Below are 14,176 nucleotides of genomic sequence, written 5' to 3'. Positions count from 1 at the left end.
ACACACACACACACACACAAACATACACACACACTGCACTGCTGCGTGTGTGTTGCTGTAAACACAGTTATCATGCTGGACATCAAACCACAGATGGACCACATCAACACAAACACACTCGGAGAGTTTGGACGACGTTCCTGGGGCGAAGCTGAGAAAAAACAGAACGAGTGTGGGGGATTACACTGATGAAATACTGTAAACACTGAAAAACTGGCGGAGAGAATAAACAGAGACAAACATGAAAAATCTATGAGATGAACTTTGATTTTGCCCGCCCCCATTGGCCAACGTCTGGAAGCCTGCCGAGAGGCAGCACCTGGAGGCTTTGGGCTGTAGCTGTACTTCATCCTGTTTCTGTGTGGAAGTTTAAAAAATGTAGGGAGCCAAGTATTCACAGCTTCGGGCTCACATTTCATATCTTTAACGAATGATCTGAAACTCTGGTCATGTTTAATCTGAAAATCTGAACGGATCGTCACAAAACGTCTACAAACACACTCCAACCCAAAGCCACAAAAGAACAAAGACTAACATTGATTTAGTTTAGCTCACACACAGCACTGCAGCTCACTAATGACTCAGTCACACTAAGATAAACATGAGACAGTCACCTCCTGAAGACTAGTGAAAGCTGGTGTGTGCCCAGTCATTGCATGCAATGTTTTCAGATCAAATCAAATCACTTTTATTGTCACATCACATGTTTTGGTACACTGCTCCAGCACATTTGAGTGCAAGCTTTACAAACAACAGAGGTGTACAAAATACAAGAAACATAAGAAACAACAAAACATAAGAGCAGGAATGTGAGAATTTTAAGGATAAATATATGTACAAATATAAGAATTCCCTCAGCAACCATTTGGAAGTAGATGAATTGACCAAGTGTTGGGACACAACCTGTTTCCAAACAGTCGCGGTCAAACCTGGACTGACTGAGACAGACAGACTGACTCCATCTTAGTCCCTTTTTATCAACGTGTCGATGTCCCAAAGTCATTATCCAGTCTTTAAGTGTTGATGTATGAATCCTGCTTCCGGGTCCAAACTACTCTGCGTTTATTAAGGCTGTTGTGTTTTTAACATGTTTTAAGGCTTTGTATGTTGTTCTATTTAATCTGAACAAGCCCCTAAAAACAGTCAGTGATCACTGTCGGCCTCTGTTGGTTTTTATTACCACTGTTCATTTTAAAGCTCAGTTTTTAAACCGTTCTGATGTAACTGCAGCCCAGCCCATGCAGCAGTATATTAATGACTAACCTGGTATTGTGGATGGATTATCTCAGTTGTTTTCCGGACTGAAGTTTGGTCCGTTTACAGCATCCTGCCATGAGATTACATTTGTCCCTAACCATCGGGAACCCTCACGTTAACTTTTATCGAGTGGAAAAAAGTTAGCGTTCATCCTCCAGCTTCACTGTTTATGTTATGCTAACATACCTCTGTCACTAGCATTATATAGCAGCTAGCCCAACTTCAGTAACCCTACAAACGTCACTGCTGTTTAGTTTTCTGTCTTCATTTATGTTGGAAGTGATAGCAGAGCTGTACGTTTGAATGTTTCAGAAATCTCTCAGTCAGAACATGCTATATCATGTTTAGGTGGAAACTAGCGAGCTAACTTCCTGCTAACTTCTAACTCTGTTAAACTTCATAAATTCTGTTTTCGTGGATCCCTGGATGTTAAACTTTATTGTTACACCTGGTGGAGCAGCAACGCTGATGCAGACCTGGTCAAAGCACCAATTTGAAAGGCAACAAGTTCACAAGTTCACCACATGTGGTTGCAGTAACTGTGGTTGTGCCGTTGCCTACAAACACTACTTAGCACCCCTGTGTGAGTGTAACATTCACGGTCACTGGTGTCTTTACAGGTTTTAAGGAGGTTACCCACAGAACCTTTACGTCTAACGCAAAGTGCATATCTCCGTGTTTTTCAGTTATGGACACTCGGTACATTTGCCCTTAGATAGGACTTCAAAATCAGGAGCTTTCTAAAAATGTTGCACTTATGATGTAAATGTGAAAAAAGAAGGAAGAAAACAACAATAGCATGTGTGGTTTCCTGCCTCACCGCGGTGACCGTGACCGTCACCTCCAGCACCTCCCACAGCTCACACTCAGCTTGTTTTTTCCTGACCCGCAATCTGAATTTATCACCGACCAACAGATACGACTGAGAGACGCAGCAAACCGCACATGCAGAAACTCTCCCTGACAGTTCAGCAGCTAATTAATTTAGTCAGCTCCTGCTAGTCTGGTGGATTTACTTGAAGAAGTGTGATTAAAAGTAGCTGAAGAATCTGCCAGCCCCTCCCATGGATGTGCAGACAGCCGTCATCGGGTTATTGGGATATGGAGGAAAAAACTTCAAAACGTTAAGAGTCTCAGGAAGATTTTCTCCTCTTTATGGAGGCTTTTGTTGCTTTCTGTTTTGGTTACCCAGTTACAGTCCAGTTCCTGTAATAGACTTAAATTACCCAAACCCCACAAGGAATACATTATCCCCCACCTCGCTCTGTAATGTTAATTCTGTCCAAATGGAATCGACATCCATGCTAGCAGCTCTGAGATGTTGCTCTGAAATGTTAATATTTAGTTTATTTTGTCAAATTTCTGTTGCTTTGGTTTGTGTGTTTTGACACATAACAACATCTCCCATGTTTTCCTTTACATTCGTGTGCTTCTCTGTTTTGATTGTTAGTCTGTATGTAAAGCGAGAGAGGCTGATGGGGAGAACAGCTGTTTGGACAGGGGGATTAACCTCTGACCCTATGATGTCACCACCTCCTCCCTTGTGTTTGTGTGTGTTTGTGTGTGTTGCTGTCCAGTCTTACCTCACTGCTTGTTTAAACATTCACACATCACCAGCAAAATATCCTGGGCACATATATATGTGTGTGTGTGTGTGTGTGTGTGTGTGTGTGTGTTACTGATGTTGTGAGGACAAAGAGCTGTAGTCCACATACTGAGGACTTGACATCCATAGGACGACAAAAGGCAAAGACCCCCGGTGACATAAGCATTATATTGCTTGATTAAAACTTGGCTTAAAGTTGCCATCAGGTTGGCTCTCCAACAAACTAAGTAACTATGATGTCCTCTGAAACACAGGGACGTGCGATGGGGCTATTTTTATGATAAATGAAAGCCATATGTCAGTGGTCTCTCTTCTCCCTCTGCCCCTCTGATTCCTCTCCTTCTCTCCAGATGTAGCACTTGTTGCACAAATATCCAGAAAACCAGCAAACAGCCATTGGTATTCATCAACATGAAAAAATATGATGGCACAAACTCTCCAAACCATCAATGAGGGTAAAATGAAAAAATGTGGAAAACCCTTTTCTAAACCAAGGCCTTTAAAGCATAAAACAGAGGCAGGCACAGCTACATATCTGCAGGTGTACACCCCCCACCACCTCCTGCTCTGCGGAGGAGGATTTATGGTTTACTGACCTACAAATAGTCACAGACAGCTATCACTGTTAACCTTTACTGCAAGCAGACTGCCACTTCCTGAGTTTAGTGTTTGAGGCAGCAGCTCTTTCTAAGAAATTTAGGTATTGTGCTGAAAGTTGCCAGGGAAAAAATGCCTCAAATCTTTTTGATCCACTATGTAAACACTTGGAAAGAAACCATGCTTGGTTAAAAAAAATAAAAATAATAAAATCAAGAGCAAACACTTTCCACCCCTCGAGACAGCGCGGAGAGAATAAAGGAATAAACAATAATGCTGAACTTTAAATGCTTTTCTAGACTGATGATGATGAAAACTGCTGATGTTAGCCATGTAGCAACAGCTTATTACGTGAGCAAACTGATACAGTTTACTGCAAACAGACTCCTGGTCTCTTTTTCTAGTTCTGTAGTTCAGAAAATATGGATGACTACAACCAAAGAATCATCATGCTCTGCAGGAAGCTTGAGTATCTCATACAAAGGGCACCCGACTCTTGGGATCTAATAATCAGCAGATCGTGCTACTCTTACAAAGACACCAGTCCAGCGTTCATGACCTTTGCCTTAATAGCAGAGCATCTGCCCAAAGAGTTCATTACATAAACAGGCCAATCTCAAACTAGAAAACATCCAAGTATGAACTTGATTACCGTTTGGTATTCAAATGGAGAGCAACCATCACCAGCACCACGCTCAGTTTCACCGAAAAGAACAAAAAAGAAAACATTGGGGTAACTTTGCACTGCTGGAGACAGTAAAGTCGATAAATGATGGTGCTGAACTTCTAATAATGTTCACACTGATCAAATGAGAGCTGATAATGCTATTGCATCAGCAGCCTGAAGAGGGAGCCAAAGAGCCATTTGTTAAGACTGAAAACAATCACTTTATGGGATTAACTCAAGCTTCAAACCTAACTGCCAAACAGTTAAATTAATACTGTAAATACTGCATTGTCTCTTTGCGTAATACCGGCTCAGATGAGGCCTTAAGCTTGTAGGTAAAATGCTGCCCCCTGCTGGGAAAAGTTTTAAGAAGTGCTCAATTTAAATTCGCAGATTATTTGGTAACATGTAGCTTCCACTCCTGAGGGTTTTAAAGGGCTGACTATGGAAAAGAATATCGAAATGTTTAATTTTCGGTTAGTTTTGACCCTTTTCAGATTATTCTGCTGTTAAATTTGGGATGAATTAAGATAAGTACTCAGCTTATCTCAATGTGAGTTTGACTTCCAGTTCAAAGCCTTTTATGTGGGGCTTTTCTGATCAAAGCAGATTAAATGTGAATCACGGTAATTGCGATTCAATTACAGCTGGAAATAATGTAACGAGTGATTGGTGATTAGATAAACTGCTGGTTTGTGTTTCGAGCCACTAATTAAGTTTAAATCAAACAGCGCTGGACCCTTTGTGCTTCCTGCAAGAGTCTTGTGCTGTTTGACAACTCCGACTCGCTGCCAGCAGGAACGATTAACACTCACTGACCCGGGATCAGATCAGACTATACAACTATTCACTGGCTGGGCTTCAGCCTCCCAACTCTGCCAACCATCAAAGAGCTGCAGGTCACATGACTCAGCTGGAGCAGCTTCACACGTGAAGCCTCATTGAGAGCGTGAAGATCAAATGTTCAGCACAGGAGTTATTATCTCTGACGGGCTGGAATTTTCTCGAGCTCATTCTCTATAAATCTCAGGTTTGAGCCTCTCATGTTACCTCAGATTCAAGTCCAAGAGTCAAATATCCAACTTTAGCAAAGTAAATCTAGGCAGACATCATCTGACAACACTTACAGTAATTCATAAAGAATGTCCAGATTCCTCAAACAACGAAGAAGAAGAAAAAACCCCAGCAGCATTAAGATAATAAAACGCTCCTCGCTATTTATGGGCAACAAAACACAAAAACGGATGATACTGCCAGCAGTGGTGGACTCGGCTGGGACAGGAGAATTAAGCAGACCCATTACCAAAAGCTGCAGTTCCTTTAACATCCACAAGAGGCTGGTGTCAGCAGTGAGTTAGTCCCCACAGACTCCCATTCAAAACTTTACAGCAGAACTAAACATGTTTGCAGCCTGATGCACAATCTGTTAGGTGTATAGATAATTTTGCCTTCATCACAACTGTAGAGAAACATGAGAAAACGATTTTATAGCTCACCTGTTTAAACTGTATTAAGGCTTAAAGTTTGTATTAGTGGGGGCTCTTTGACTGACATGTGGCTGTAGCTGTTAGCAGTCTGCTCGGCTTCACCTCAGCTAACTGGAGTCCCTGAACTGGACCTCTGGACATGTTTCTGCTGTCAGAGCCTTTGTTAATACCGTTATGTGACCAATAACACGGCTGTTGTGAGGTTTATGTTACAAAGCTAATGTAGCCTTTGGTGAGTCACATGTAACGTGAAACAGGTCAAAAACAACCCGGTCCATTTCACAGCTGTGCACCACCACGGTGGATTTAAACTGAAGACTTTCAGCTTTAATTCAAGAGTTTAACAAAAGTGCCTTTTGTTCCGTCTTCCCTCACGGGAGACGGCCCTCCCTGAGCCTGGTTCACATATTAACAACTCACCTGCTTAGAAAACAGGAAAATGCATTTTCATGGTGTATTCAGGGACGTGAACGGGAAATTCTGTGTCGCAATTATTTTCACAAATAAAGGTTGCGTGGTCTCACAGCACCATCTTGTGGTCTGAACTGGGGTTACATTAAGACCAGCTGGCCCTAGCTCAACTTCAGCTGATATCTCTTCAACACAATACACGAATGTCGTGGACATAAAGGTTTGTTCACATCCTGCTGATATCCCGCTTCATACCGGAAGCTTTACACCAGCTTTCAGCAGGAATTTTAAATTTGAAGCAGATTTAAGACAAGCTGCACAAACCTGCACGTGTGCATTATTTACTCCACGCAAACTTGGCAGTGAACCCGACACCGTCCCTCTCTGTGTTAGAGCTATTTATTCACATGCAGGTCTTTAAAGTTAAAGCTTCAACTCACAGACTCTGAAGCCCGGTCCGCGGGAGCCGTCTCTCCTTCCTCCTCCTTCGTCGCCGCTGTACAGCGTCGTCACGTTGCCTCTCTCGCAGTAGTTGACACATCGGTCCTGGCTACAGCGCACCTTGCAGATGGTCGGCGTGAACATCACCTGGATCGTCTCTACTCCTCCCCCTCCTCTCGCTCCTCCTCCTGCTGGCTGTCCATCGGCTGGCAGAAGAGAGGTGAAGAAGAAGATGAAGGAGCAGGACAGTGACAGGAAACAGCAGATTCGCCGCATGTCGAGTGCTTGGAGTCAGAGTTTGCGAGCGTGCTGCATCGCCAAAAAACTCCCAAACCTCGGCGCTCTGGCTCTGCCCCGCTTTCTCTCTTTCTTGCTCTGTGGTGGAGTGCGAACGAGCGTCGCAGGAAAAAAAGGAGGGAAGGAAGGAAGAAGAAAACACGTTTCCCCCCTCCCCTCTCCCAGTTCGGTTTTTCCCTAAACACTCCTGAGTGAGAGCGAGTGAGCAGCAGAGAGAGAGAGGGGAGAGAGATAATTGAAAGCAGTGTGCAGGACTGGGCTCCGATCCAAACAAAATGTTTAGCGGGGATCTGGTCCATCAGTCCACACTGAGAGAGCAAGCATTACTGTATCAATCTCTCTCCCCTCTTCACTCCTCCTCCTCTTCTTATTTTATTGGCCTTTTCTTCGGTACGAACAGAGGCCCTCTATCTCTGCACACAGTTTCATAACCCACTGCAGAACGCTGGAGGACATCATGGTGGTGATGCAACCCCGGTTTTGGGTTTCTGGGGGTCAAATTCACCAAAAGTCTTAAAGTGGCTCCATGGTGCAGAGCTGGAGGGAAAGCCTCAACTTTAAACCTACAGAATCCGATCATTTCCTCCACCTGTGAACGCAACACTGACCAACACTGACCTTTGACGCTGATACCGTGCCAACGTGACCCAGCATTCAGTGTGTTTTTGCTCTGTGTTTTGTCTCCATCAGCCTCCAACGGAGGCCCAGCACATCCATACACAGTGTAAAAGATGGATGTCACATGACTATCGTTTTTGCCGTCGCCATTTTGGGGTTTTGAAACCAGATGTGTCAAACGAGGGTCGGAGCTTCCATTGAAACTGCACACCTGGTGTCACAATCCTCCCCTACTTTATGATTATTTGCTGACTTTTGCTGGAGTCAGCAAATTATTTTACTTTCCTCTTTTTCTGTTGCTGGAGGTTTCTTCCTGTTTAAAAGGAGTTTTTCCTTCCCACTGTTGCCAAAGCGCTTGCTCAAAGGGGTCTTTTGATTGTTGGGTTTTTCTCTGGTTTCTTTGTACTATTGTAGGATCTTTACCTTACAATAAAAAACACCTTGAGAAAACTGTTGTTGTGATTTGGCGCTGTATAAACATACATTTTAAAATGCACACTAAGCAGTGTGACTGGTTGGTTATAATGGGAAACCAGTGGAAACCTTTTACAGTCTGTTTTATTTCAGCTGTGTTAAACTGTCTGAGAGAAACCAAAGAACAAATCAAACATGCAAACTTCATATGAGGGTGAGCAGTTCCACACACAACAAAGAAACTGCTGACGAATAAGGGATCAAGTTGATCCTAAGGATCTATTTTTCTACCGTCCTCCTCTCTTTCTCGCTGAGCACTGAGGCCTGAGGGATATTTTCTGGAGATCTGATTGGTCAGTGGATCACAATTTCATGCCATCCAAGTGGAGGGATCACATTTTAGTCATTCAGTGATTCAAAGAAAATTAACTTTTAATATTCATTCAGATGTTTTCTGACTCGAAATTTTCTTTTCTCATTACTTAGGTTTTTCTAATTTACAATTAAAATATTTTCAGCTATTTTCCAACTTCTGTGTGGATGTCAGCTTTTAGCAGTTCAGCACTTTTGTTTTCAGGTGAAAATTTCTGTATTTTTCATCTCATTCAACATTTTTAACGTAAAATTCAGCAATTAATTCATTTCAGTGCATACATTCAGATTCAAGCATTCACACTGCAGTTTCTTCAGAAAATGCACTTTCTAGCTATATAATGTGTGATTTTCTAACACTGATGTGCACAGAGCTCACAGGAAGCTTCATCACTCTCTTTTTTAATCAGTGGCTTATGTACATGATACACTGGAACATCGCTCACCTTATCTTAATGACCTTATAGTACCATATCACTCCATTAGAGCACTTCGCTCTCACTCTGCAGGCCTACTTGTTGTTCGTGGAGTATTTAAAAGTAGAATGGGAGGCAGAGCCTTCCTTTTCATCAGATCAGTGGTACACGGCTGCTCATAGGGGGCCGTCTGATTGTTGGGTCTTTGCCTCACAGTATAAAGCTCTTTGAGGTGAATATTATTGAGGTTCAGTGCTGTATAAATAAAACTGAACCACTGTTGGACTTCACAGGGTGACACAGCGCTCTCCAAACTGGCCCCGTGTCACTGAAACAGTAACGGGGGCCCCGGCAGAGGTGAGGCTGTGGCTCTGGCTGGAATAGAGGCTGGTTGTTCCTGTGGGTGTTTTCCTATGAGCTCATGTCCTGACTGACAGATGGAGAGCTGCTGTAAGGCAGAAACAAAACAAACAATATTATTATTGTTATTACAGCACCACCTGTTTCTTAAGGCTCGACTCTCACCGCAGAAGTCAGCTTCAAAAATGCTCATAATGATCTGCTGTGATTCATCAGTACGTCACAGTTTAAGGAAACGGGAGCTGATGGCTGGTGCTTGATGCCAACAGGAGCTGCAGGTTTTATTCCTTTTAAAAAATGAACAACAAAGCTGTGCAAAGGAGGATTTTGAAGTTCACCAACAGGAGCCAGCTAATATTTTGTTAATGGTACATAAACTCATAAACTCAGTTTTTTTGAATATGGGTTTGTTTTTAGGTTGTCGACTTTTTTTTTTTACTGATAATCTGCCAATGATGGACAAACACACAAAAGTTATGGATGCATGTTTCCAGTCATCCTTAATAAAAGGACTCAGGTCAAGCCAAACTGGGAACATCTCAGAACCAGCTTCCACCAGAGCTATGAGAAAGCCTCCATCTGCAGCTTTCAGCCGTTCCTGCATGAACCGGGTTCTCCCCACAGCAGAACAAAGACAGGAACTGTTTACAGGTCTAATCACAGCGATCAGGCCCGGACTCCGACACCGCATTAACGCTGTTCTTATCTGAAGCGCACAATGGAAACCTGGCTTCCAGCTCCATTAACACACGGTGGGTGGAAACAAACAGCACATTCCTGCGGCGCATGGCTGATAGACGCGCGCCTTCTATCCATCAGCACCAACATATCGGCTCCGCTCAGGTTATTAGAGAAAATAATGATCCACGCATAGTGGTATGTGAGGCGAATACACGGTTACTCTTACTGTGCCCAAACATGATCGGGCATGTTAAGAGTGCTGCGATATCTGTAACACCACACCAGTGTTACACACCACAGACACACAGAATTTTCACCTTTTTTTAATATTATTTTTTGGGGCATTTTAGCCTTTATTGGATAGAGAGAGACAGGAACACAGGGAGAGAGAGAGGAAGACATGCAGCAAAGGGTCGGACTGAAACCCAGGCGACTACATGCAGCACATAGTTGCCCGCTCACCCACTGAGCTAATCTGGCACCCTTTTTATATGAAATTATATGAAAAAGCCAAAATGGCAACCTTAGAGTGCAAAGGGTGCATCATAAAGTGCTGATTGTATTTTACTTTAATTTATTTCAGAATCAACCTCCACCTTTGGTTATTGTCTCATCAGCATCAGGTCCAGTACTGGACACAATTTTGTCTTTTGTGCTACTTTATCAGACTTTGGCCCGTTCTTGATTTCTTCGTTTTTTGCTTATTTGTCACACTTAAAGGTACAGTGTGTAAAATCTCACCACTAGATGTCAGCAGATTGCAGTTCTGTTTTCTTGCACTCCCACTGTAGCATAATCCTAGCTACAATGGCTACTGTAGGACAAAAAGCTCCCGTTCATCTGTACTGAGTGTAGGCTGTCAGTCCACTGCTTACCTCAGCTGTTAGTACAGGGAGTGCAGAATTATTAGGCAAATGAGTATTTTGTCCACATCATCCTCTTCATGCATGTTGTCTCACTCCAAGCTGTATAGGCTCGAAAGCCTACTACCAATTAAGCATATTAGGTGATGTGCATCTCTGTAATGAGAAGGGGTGTGGTCTAATGACATCAACACCCTATATCAGGTGTGCATAATTATTAGGCAACTTCCTTTCCTTTGGCAAAATGGGTCAAAAGAAGGACTTGACAGGCTCAGAAAAGTCAAAAATAGTGAGATATCTTGCAGAGGGATGCAGCAGTCTTAAAATTGCAAAGCTTCTGAAGCGTGATCATCGAACAATCAAGCGTTTCATTCAAAATAGTCAACAGGGTCGCAAGAAGCGTGTGGAAAAACCAAGGCGCAAAATAACTGCCCATGAACTGAGAAAAGTCAAGCGTGCAGCTGCCAAGATGCCACTTGCCACCAGTTTGGCCATATTTCAGAGCTGCAACATCACTGGAGTGCCCAAAAGCACAAGGTGTGCAATACTCAGAGACATGGCCAAGGTAAGAAAGGCTGAAAGACGACCACCACTGAACAAGACACACAAGCTGAAACGTCAAGACTGGGCCAAGAAATATCTCAAGACTGATTTTTCTAAGGTTTTATGGACTGATGAAATGAGAGTGAGTCTTGATGGGCCAGATGGATGGGCCCGTGGCTGGATTGGTAAAGGGCAGAGAGCTCCAGTCCCACTCAGACGCCAGCAAGGTGGAGGTGGAGTACTGGTTTGGGCTGGTATCATCAAAGATGAGCTTGTGGGGCCTTTTCGGGTTGAGGATGGAGTCAAGCTCAACTCCCAGTCCTACTGCCAGTTTCTGGAAGACACCTTCTTCAAGCAGTGGTACAGGAAGAAGTCTGCATCCTTCAAGAAAAACATGATTTTCATGCAGGACAATGCTCCATCACACGCGTCCAAGTACTCCACAGCGTGGCTGGCAAGAAAGGGTATAAAAGAAGAAAAACTAATGACATGGCCTCCTTGTTCACCTGATCTGAACCCCATTGAGAACCTGTGGTCCATCATCAAATGTGAGATTTACAAGGAGGGAAAACAGTACACCTCTCTGAACAGTGTCTGGGAGGCTGTGGTTGCTGCTGCACGCAATGTTGATGGTGAACAGATCAAAACACTGACAGAATCCATGGATGGCAGGCTTTTGAGTGTCCTTGCAAAGAAAGGTGGCTATATTGGTCGCTGATTTGTTTTTGTTTTGTTTTTGAATGTCAGAAATGTATATTTGTGAATGTGGAGATGTTATATTGGTTTCACTGGTAAAAATAAATAATTGAAATGGGTATATATTTGTTTTTTGTTACGTTGCCTAATAATTATGCACAGTAATAGTCACCTGCATACACAGATATCCCCCTAAAATAGCTAAAACAAACTAAAAACTACTTCCAAAAACATTCAGCTTTGATATTAATGAGTTTTTTGGGTTCATTGAGAACATGGTTGTTGTTCAATAATAAAATTATTCCTCAAAAATACAACTTCCCTAATAATTCTGCACTCCCTGTATGTGTCCATGTCTACGTACTCTGGATATGAGTCGATTTGAGCCGGTGACGCTCACGTCTGTCTGATAAGTGTCACTAAAGCTAGTTGTTGAGTATACCCTGAACTTTTCTGTCTTTTCTGTATTAAGTATGCATTTAATTAACAAATTATTTAATAATTTTTTTATCAAGTTGGCTCCATTAATTGTTGAAACATTTAATTATTTATTAATGTATTAAATCAATTTATTTTTGCACTCATGGCCCTCAGTGTTTATTTTAGCTGCTGTTAGCTGTCATTAGCTGCAGTTAACTCCTGTTTGCCTCTGTTAGCTGCTGTTAGCCTCTGGATGTAACTTTTTGGACTCTGATGCTTGTTTATTAGAGAGAGAAAATGTTAGGACACTCGAGCCCCACATTAGCTGACATAATGTTAGCTTGTGACCAGCTGTTGTTGTTTAGCCAGGTTGTCAGCTGTCTGGAGACGGGAGGGTCACATGTATAATCTGCTGACAATAAATAATTGCCACAATATCAGGAATAAATAAACATGTTTATGTAAATTTTGGGATGCTAAAGCCCTGACTTCATTAGAAGGCTAGAGGTGAGGAGGAAGACGATAAGGTGGAGATGAGGAAGGAGAGAGAGCAGTGCACGAGTTGCAGAAAGACATAATCAGAAAGAAATTTTGAAAATATACACATAGAATGTTAAATGTTAAAATCCTATTAGGAGGCAACATCCACCTCAGCTACTGTATTCAAGCTAAAGGTGCAATATGCTGCTCCCATCTGATGTTATTGGATTAATTCTAATTTTATGAGAATGCATCAATTCATTGGAAGATGCAGTTATGCACTATACAAAGTACATCAATCAGTGCAGTATTCTCTTTTTCTATTAAACAAAAAAATTCTTTACTGCACTGTTTTCAGACCATCAAACACATTTTAATAATAGACAGAGATACCAGAATATATACAAAATGTAGTTTTCAAACAATAACTTCATGTATTAAAGGGGGGAAAAAAACCTCTATCCTTTCCAAAGAGTGTAGTTAATAAATTCCCAACTTAACAACAGCAGCAGTTACTTTATCACACAGGGCTATCAGGAGATTTTTTTTCCCTTCATAAAAAAAATCATCATTAAAACGCTGCATTTTGTATTTACCTGGGTTAGCTTTGTCTAATATTAAAACTGTTTGACAATATGAAACATGAAAAAATTTTAAAATAACTGACATCACTGACCTGTCGGGGTGTTGAAATGGATGCTGTACTGCCCCTTCTGGGTGTGGAACGTCTTCACACTTGTTTTCAGTGAGGAGGATGAGGAAGCATTAAAAGGGGAGGTTGCACTGTGAACTTTATTCCTCTCCCTCTCAATGTGCTTCATCAGCAGGGTGGCCATCTTGTCACCTCTTCCTCCCTGTGACAGAATCTTTCTCAGCAGCACTGCCTGGACCTCTCTCAGGCTATTAGATACATTAGATAACAGCGAACACATAATATGTAGTCAAAAAATACATAAACAAAAAATTTACTTTAAATATACACAAAAAACTATCATGCACAATGTAAGAATATATGATTACAATTTTACCATCAGACTAAGTAACACTAACAGCTGAAGAGTAATAACACTAACAGCTGAACAGTAATGGCACTAACAGCTGAACAGTAATAACACTAACAGCTGAACAGTAATAACACTAACAGCTGAACAGTAATGGCACTAACAGCTGAACAGTGATAGCACTAACAGCTGAACAGTGATAACACTAACAGCTGAACAGTAATAACACTAACAGCTGAACAGTGATAACACTAACAGCTGAACAGTGATAACACTAACAGCTGAACAGTGATAACACTAACAGCTGAACAGTGATAGCACTAACAGCTGAACAGTGATAGCACTAACAGCTGAACAGTAATGGCACTAACAGCTGAACAGTGATAACACTAACAGCTGAACAGTGATAACACTAACAGCTGAACAGTGATAACACTAACAGCTGAACAGTAATAACACTAACAGCTGAACAGTGATAGCACTAACAGCTGAACAATAATAACACTAACAGCTGAACAGTGATAACACTAACAGCTGAACAGTAATGGC

General features: G+C 42.1%; 1 protein-coding gene across 6 annotated transcripts in view; it reads right to left on the bottom strand.

Moving 5' to 3' along the window:
- The window catches only part of ltbp4 (latent transforming growth factor beta binding protein 4), a 59,686-nt gene that overhangs the window by 26,974 nt on the left and 18,536 nt on the right, over positions 1-14,176 (bottom strand). For all 6 annotated transcript variants that reach the window (XM_003448974.5, XM_025898153.1, XM_019367660.2 and 3 more), the window contains exons 4-5: positions 13,303-13,526; positions 6,466-6,672 (exon numbers count right to left, since the gene is read on the bottom strand). In XM_003448974.5, coding sequence (XP_003449022.4) covers positions 6,466-6,672; positions 13,303-13,526 — 431 coding nt within the window. The remainder of the gene's footprint in view (positions 1-6,465; positions 6,673-13,302; positions 13,527-14,176) is intronic.

Source organism: Oreochromis niloticus, linkage group LG14, assembly GCF_001858045.2.
Source record: "Oreochromis niloticus isolate F11D_XX linkage group LG14, O_niloticus_UMD_NMBU, whole genome shotgun sequence".
Taxonomy (NCBI): Eukaryota; Metazoa; Chordata; class Actinopteri; order Cichliformes; family Cichlidae; genus Oreochromis; species Oreochromis niloticus.
The sequence above is the reverse complement of the archived record's forward strand: the minus strand, read 5'-3'. Positions and strand labels throughout refer to the sequence as shown.